This window comes from Lutzomyia longipalpis, chromosome 3 (assembly GCF_024334085.1).
Source record: "Lutzomyia longipalpis isolate SR_M1_2022 chromosome 3, ASM2433408v1".
Classification (NCBI taxonomy): Eukaryota; Metazoa; Arthropoda; class Insecta; order Diptera; family Psychodidae; genus Lutzomyia; species Lutzomyia longipalpis.
Genome location: NC_074709.1, coordinates 3,682,559 through 3,689,867, shown reverse-complemented (window position 1 = coordinate 3,689,867; position 7,309 = coordinate 3,682,559). Strand labels below are relative to the sequence as shown.

The 7,309-nt window shown below is 35.7% G+C and overlaps 1 protein-coding gene across 2 annotated transcripts in view; it reads left to right on the top strand.

Moving 5' to 3' along the window:
* The first annotated feature begins 383 nt into the window (after positions 1-383).
* Positions 384-7,309, top strand: part of LOC129794227 (E3 ubiquitin-protein ligase CBL-B-B) — a 39,345-nt gene continuing 32,419 nt past the window's right edge. Inside the window, exon 1 of one of the 2 annotated variants that reach the window (XM_055834907.1) lies at positions 384-1,196. In XM_055834907.1, the coding sequence (XP_055690882.1) occupies positions 655-1,196 (542 nt within the window). In that variant the 5' untranslated portion in view covers positions 384-654. The remainder of the gene's footprint in view (positions 1,197-7,309) is intronic. The other variant, XR_008751005.1, reaches the window with a different exon arrangement.

Sequence of the window (7,309 nt, the reverse complement as noted above, 5' to 3'; positions counted from 1 at the left end):
TTCTTATTTGAATTTATTTCTCAAATTTCAATGTAAAATTTCTTCTTTTGAGTGTTCTGTTTATTTGTCTTCTAAACAAAAGTATTTTTCATGCACAAGAAAAGAGAAAAAGTCGATCCTGAGACGTTCAGAACAATTTTTGAGCTCAAAAGAACATTTTCTGCTAAGAAAACATTGAGAAAAAGTTCAGCAACATTTTTTTTTTACAAAACAAAATTGCTAAAAATTGTCTCCGTTCGCTTTTAGCCGTTAAGACTTTCAATTTGAAGTATCAGAAAACCTTTCAAATGCCAAGATGGAATTTCTCAGTCGAGAATTTACGGAATAATCGGCATTTTCGTTTTGATGGGAAAACCCGTTGTTGGGTGTTTGAAAAAAAGTCAAAATAGTGGTAAATGTCAACAGCCACGGCAAGACAGAGTTGAAGAAGAAGAAGAAAAGTGAAGAGAACACAGTCGTGATTTTGCGTGCGGAAAATAATGGTGAAATCGTGCTCTACGTGGCCAGTGGCGCGCTGTGGCAAGTAGTGGTGCGTGCGGGAATAGTGATCAGTTGACTGGTGTCCAGGTGCAAAGTGTTGAGTGGGTGCAGGAGTGAGTTTTCCTCAACAGTGGTCCTGATTGTCTCAGTGGCTGTGTTTGGGCCCACAGCAAAATGGCGGCCAGTCGGAACCGCATGCAGCAGAAGAATATTTCGTCAATTTTGTCGAAGCTGCATGGGGCCTTCTCGGATGCATGCGGGCCCCAGAAGCTTTCGACGGATAAGAAGACACTGGACAAGACGTGGAAGCTTATGGATAAAGTGGTGAAGCTGTGCCAGCAGTCAAAGATGAACCTGAAGAACAGCCCACCCTTCATACTCGACATACTCCCGGATACGTATCAGCGCCTCCGGCTCATCTACAGCAAGTACGAGGACCAGATGCATGTTCTGCACACCAATGAGCACTTCAATGTCTTCATCAACAACCTCATGCGCAAATGCAAGCAGGCCATCAAGCTCTTCAAGGAGGGCAAGGAGAAGATGTTTGACGAAAACTCCCACTATAGGCGCAACCTCACCAAGCTCAGCCTTGTCTTCTCCCACATGCTGAGTGAGCTGAAAGCCATCTTTCCCAGTGGCCTCTTCGCCGGTGACCAATTCCGGATCACCAAGGCGGATGCCGCGGATTTCTGGAAGAGCAACTTCGGAAACAGGTGAGACCACCAATCCCCGGGGCCCCCGCGTAACTCCCGCTGGATGATAGTGCGCTCAGTCCCGTTAATTTGTTGGCATTTAATTGCATTCGCGCGACTAAGATGCGACGACAAGAAGCGCCAGACGGCTAAGAAGCTTCTTCTCCGGGCATACAGCTCGCAGCTATTCCGGGGTACAGCTCAGTGCCACTGTGAAAAATTTCTCTTTTCAAACCATCTCGATGGATGAAAGGTTCACACAAAAAAAATTTAGCAGTGATTTCCAAAAAACGTTGTTTTGATTTTAAATTGTGTGAAAATTTTGATTCAATCACGAAAATTCGTGATTATTGTGAAATATATTATGAAAAGCTTTTGATTCAAAAATAAAAACTAAATAAAAACGGTCTCAGGGCATTTAGACAGAAGGTGTTTGGAACATCTAAATTGAATCTGGGAAGTGTCGCCGAACTTAAGGTAGACACTCTCCTAGCTTTCTGGAAGTTTTTGGATTGATTTATGGATGTATGGTAATGACTCCATAAAGATGCCCACCCAAACCCACTAATCCAAGTAACAGTCAAGGGGGTGTCATACCGCCTTGAGGGATACGAAGGGCCTTAGCGGCTCAGTGATCCCCAGCACTACTTGGAGGACGTCAGCAAATCTACAATCTACTATGCACAGATTGTTGATTCATACAGTTATATCTACACAGAAAAAAAATCATTAGAATTAGAGATATTTTTACTCTCAATCAGAGATTTGTTGTCCAATATTTACACTGATTTCTAACCTAAGATATTCACATAAATTCAGTACAATTTTGATTTTCTGTCTCTCTGTATGGAAACAGTATTTTTTTTACTATGCGCATTTTTTGTGTGTTCTAGGTTTGATCAGAACATTAGAAATTATGCCTAATTCTACCCTGAGAGGTCATAATTCATGTTCTATTTTCTCAGGAATATTTTGAGATTCCAAGAAAATAATCAATTCAGCCTTATTTTGGTTTTAAATCGATTAAATCGTTATAAAATGATAAATTTTTTAACAATGCTCAAATCAAATCAATATTTCACCTTTTACCGGAATTTGATAAGAAATTATTGTCATACGATGTTTTATCAAGCGCAAAATTCACAATCTAAACTCATTAAGAACGGTGTGTATTTACTTTCCATTTTCTTATGAACAGCGCAATATATCGTAAAAGTGAAGACAATAAAACACCCTTTGACTCCATTTACCAGCACATAGCTCTTTTTTTTTCCTTGGAAGGAATTGATTTTGTGAATGCCTCTGGGTGTCCTTTGGTACCTTTAATTCTTCCCGTGTTGTCCATTAGAGGTTTATTTTTATTGCCTACGATAGCCCAAGCATATCCATTGACGACGGGGCTTCATTCAATTTTCATGGTGAGAAGCAATTTGGGCGCCCACCATCACGTCTTTGTCACATATTTTGTCCGTTGTGTCAGGTGTGGAAGATAATTCGTGATTTTTTCTTCCATTTATCTCATACTTTTGTGGGGTTCATTACCCACACATAGGGGTTTGCCTTATTGTGGCTGTTTTTGTTCCTATATGGAAAGCAAACTGTGTGAGATTTTTCTTCTTCTCTCCACTGTCTCTCATCTCTGTGCTTATTGCATGTGAATGAATTGCGCGAGGTAAACAAAGTCACAGCATCTTCTTCTCCAAAGTTCTCGCTTCGTCTCTATCATTGGGATTGAACATTTGCAGGGCAGTGATCTCCCTCACTTAATTATCCACATGTCCATCGACTTGTCTTGTCTTGCACTTCCACCACAAGCAATTGGCCTCCCTCGAGGGGGTTTCTCCGTGTGTGCCATGTAATGTCGATAATATACGAAGGAATAACGCGGGATCATCACACTGCGAAATCCCCTCAATCTGCTATGAAATTCTGCGAGATTAGTTTGCAAGAAAAATTGATGGTGAAAATATTGTTCTATTAATAGAAGTTTCTTGAGAAATGGAGGGCAAGGTGGTGTGAAGAAAAAAAGAAGTTATGTCTGTCTGTCTATGAGAGGATATACTTTGGTGTGAATGAAAGTGATTTTGCACCTTTTTTCCACCCACTAATTGGCGCCTCGTTGAAATAAATAAACATATGCGCATTGTTAAACGTTCATTTTTTTATTTTCAAATTTTTCTAAACCTTTTCACTCCACAAGCGGCAAAGAAGAAAAGGATGTAAAAAAAATATTTTAAACGATAATTCAGGAAGAACATGAGAAGAGCGCCAGGTAGATGTTTGTGAGAGAAAGGGTCGAGGGTTATTATTATTTATTGGATGGCAACGAAAATCCCTTTCTGGATTTAATTGCAGAAGAATGAGGGAACAAAACAACACACCGAGATGGTAAGAGTGGATGGAAAACAAATGGAGAAAATTACACTTGATTGAATTGATGGGAAATAAAAGTTCAATGAAACATTTAATCCGTTACCTAGTCGATTTTTTCTCTTTCCTCCACGTACAGTTCTCTTTAAAATTGAAAATGAATGCGATTTATTGAATAATGTTTGTGACTTAGCGAATGAAATTTTCTCACTACATTCCCATATATACATAATATACTAAATCACAACAGGTATGGGAGGAGAGGAAGAGGAAAACTCTATATGTACAAACGAAGAGGTAACGGCAATTGTGAGGAGGAAGAATGGGATGGAGAAAAAAAGAATATTCTCTCTGCAACACTATTCTGCACTGTGACTAAAATTTAATTATTCACCGGCTGTTTGTACCCAACTTCCTATCCAAATAAATTTGTGGATCTTGTATGGTAGAACGATATTGAATTTACATTGTCCTCACTTGTGTTTATTTTCTGCTGCTTCTCTCACCAACAATTCCCTCCATTTCTCTCTGTCTCCCTGGAATAATATACTTTTGAATTCTCTGAAGGCGTTTTCATCATTTTTTTTGCTCCTCTTGCCCTTTTAGTCGTTTGCAAATTAATTTCTAGAATTATATGATCTCAAGAAAAAAGGAAAGATGGAACTTTTGAAAGATGTTTATTTTAAGAGTTTGATAAGGAGATAAACAAACAATTTGGGTAGCTTATGGATGAATTTCGCAAGGGTTAGAAATTTGAGCAGAGAGAGATATGAGTCATTTGATTTAGAATTTATGTGGAAAATGAAGGTGGAAAAGTTAATTAATTAGCATTAATTAATTAGGTAGAATGACTTTCCTACACAAATATAGCCTGATGTTTACAATGTTTGTCTATCTTTGCTTATAAGATGCTTAGAACCCTTTAGAACCGTCAGTGTTTCATTAAAGAATTTAAAATTTTCCACTGAAGTCGAGGTACTTAATTCAAATCCACAAATAATTTATAAATGAAATGTAAATGAATAAGAAGAAGAATAAGTTTTTCAAGGACGAACTCTAATTGGCTAATAAATTCGGGCAAAGGGTTTTCATTGGCTACCACACATTTACTGGATTGAGCATCGGTGCAAAGTTAATTTGAACTTTTACATTTAAGCAAAATGAAAAATTACTTTTTAATCTTCTATTCAATTTATCAAAAAACCAAAAATTAGATTTTTCCAATGTATTTGGAAAATTCCTCTCCAAATCATTTGCACCAATGGCTATACAATTTAAATCTTATTAATTCTCCTTGAACTCCTCTCTGTGGGGAAATGTGATTTTAGAGTCGCTTGCTAATTGTTCTATCATTGCCACCCACACAAAATTCTTCTGCAAATTAACCTTTTTGAGCACGATGTCGAAATGATTTCTCCCCCGTTGGTATGATAAATTATTTCTGTGGAAATTCCATCCGGCACTTTGAGTTTTTTTCTTTGCTTCTCTTCATCTCTTAAAACTTCCCAAAGGGAAGGATAAATGATGGTACATTTTAATTCTTCTCCACACCATGCTGCAATTTATGTATTGTAGAATCTGTGTGAGAAAATAATTCTATTTGATGTGAATTTACTTACCTATTTTGTTGATCATTCTTACTTATTTTTCTTCTTCTAGAAGAATGAAGTTCTTTTTCTCAACCGACGCATTTTCTTGTTTTTTTTTTCCTTCTCTTTACATTGTAAAATATTCATCATATTTTAATATAATATATAATCTTTTAATAAAAATTCCAAGTTATTTACATTTCTTACTCCTCTGGCCATTTAATGTACTGAATAAGCTTGCATATAGGATGAGAATTTGTTCAATAATTTCCAAGAAAGAAATTTTTTTATTATTAATATGCATTTCCTCCTCTTCGGTCACTTAACTCATTTTCCCGCTGGTTATGTCTTAAACATATACATTTTTCTTGAATTCTTCTCAATGTGGAAAAAATGCATTCTCAATAAAGAAAGAATATAAACAGTTTTTTGCATTTGCACGGAACTAACTTACATAGTTGATGGAATTACAGAAACTGTCTCTGGGTGGAATGTAATGATTTACCATTGAAATTGAATTTTCAAAGCAAAATAACCATTTCGTTGTCTCCGCTTTGGGTTGTTGTGGAAAGAGAATATGTAGAGAGAGGTAAAGGAAAGGAGGAAAATCTCTTAAATCCCACCAATCTGTAGGGATAGACTGCGGGGATAGGGAAAAGCAATGAAAGTGGAAATCAATAGAGAATGTGTGTGTGCGGGGTCTTTTGTTTGATGCTTAAAATGTTCTATATTAGTGGGGTGGAAAATCACCACCTACATGAAAAGATATGTAATAAAATAGAAAATGTGCGGGAGTATTTTTTTTTTGGGAGGGAAAAACAATTTGTGGATTTCAAGGGGATAATATTGTTGTTGCATGTCTCAATGCAATTTGGGAAATTTATCGCAATCTGCCGCCTTGAATGCAATTTATCATTCTCACTTGGTAGAAACGGGGTGAGAATTTTAAACGGAAAATCCTTTTATTTTGAAAAACTTCTTCACGAATCATTTTCTTCAATGATATTCTATTCTACTAAATCTTCATGCAAATCCTCCGAGAATTACCCTCATAGAAGTCTGACGACAAGAAAGCTTTTTTTGGGGGAGCGATGGTGATGTTCTATTTTTATGCTTCGCCATCTCTATACCTTTATTCTTGTCTTCTCCTTTAAACCATTACTCTTCCATTTATGTATCTAAAATATTTATATAAGAGGTATGTGTTTGTATAAAATGAAAAATACATTGAGATAGCATAGAGAAATTGTTTATAAACGACCTACGTTTGAGAATTACATGAACCAGAGGGGATGATATAAAAAGAAAAGAAAAGAAAATATATTTCATAACATTTTATCATAAAAATTCTCTCCAAAGATTTCCAAACTACATATTTTGCTCCCCATCACACCATAATCTACCTCAACATAAACAAAGGTGACACCTCACAAGTCCGATTAACAACATAAATATCACGTAAAAGTGAAACAAAGCGAAATGGTCAGAATGTAGAGCCGCAAAAGAATGCAATCGTGTGGATTTTTTGACTTTTCACGTTGTAATGTATTTCGTAAAAGAGATTCATTCAAGTAATACTGTTTTAATTTGTTTCACTACTTCTGATCTCTTATCTCATCGGCTTTTGTGGTAATTTTTATGGGCACGCAACGCCATAGAATGAATTATTGGAATTTTATTGCAAGAAGGGGAATAAAGAAAGGAATTTATATGCCAAACTAGTTCTAATGATACGTATTCGTGTAAAATATTCTGCTGAAGGGAATTTATTTTCTTTTTTTTTTTTCATAGTCAAGTAATTGACTAATGTTTAAAGAAAGTAATGTTAATAAATCTATTAAATCTCATACATAATCGTCTATTGCTGACTTGATGGAATTCAATCTTCGCTGTGATAATAGAAAAAAATAACAATTTTACAATTTTTATTGTAACTCAACACGATTTAATGTACCTACGACATTTCGAGAACATTATTCCCTCTTCATCAGGTCTACAATAGTCTGTAACAATTTTGTCTTTAATGAATGTTTAATGTTGACTTAAATTAGAATAAAGTAAAATTATTTAATGTTTTTTTTTAACTTAAACATTGGGTTAAGTTCTCACACATAATAAGCATATTATCCTCTTTAATTCTCTGCAAATCCAAAAATAATCTCACATCATTATCTC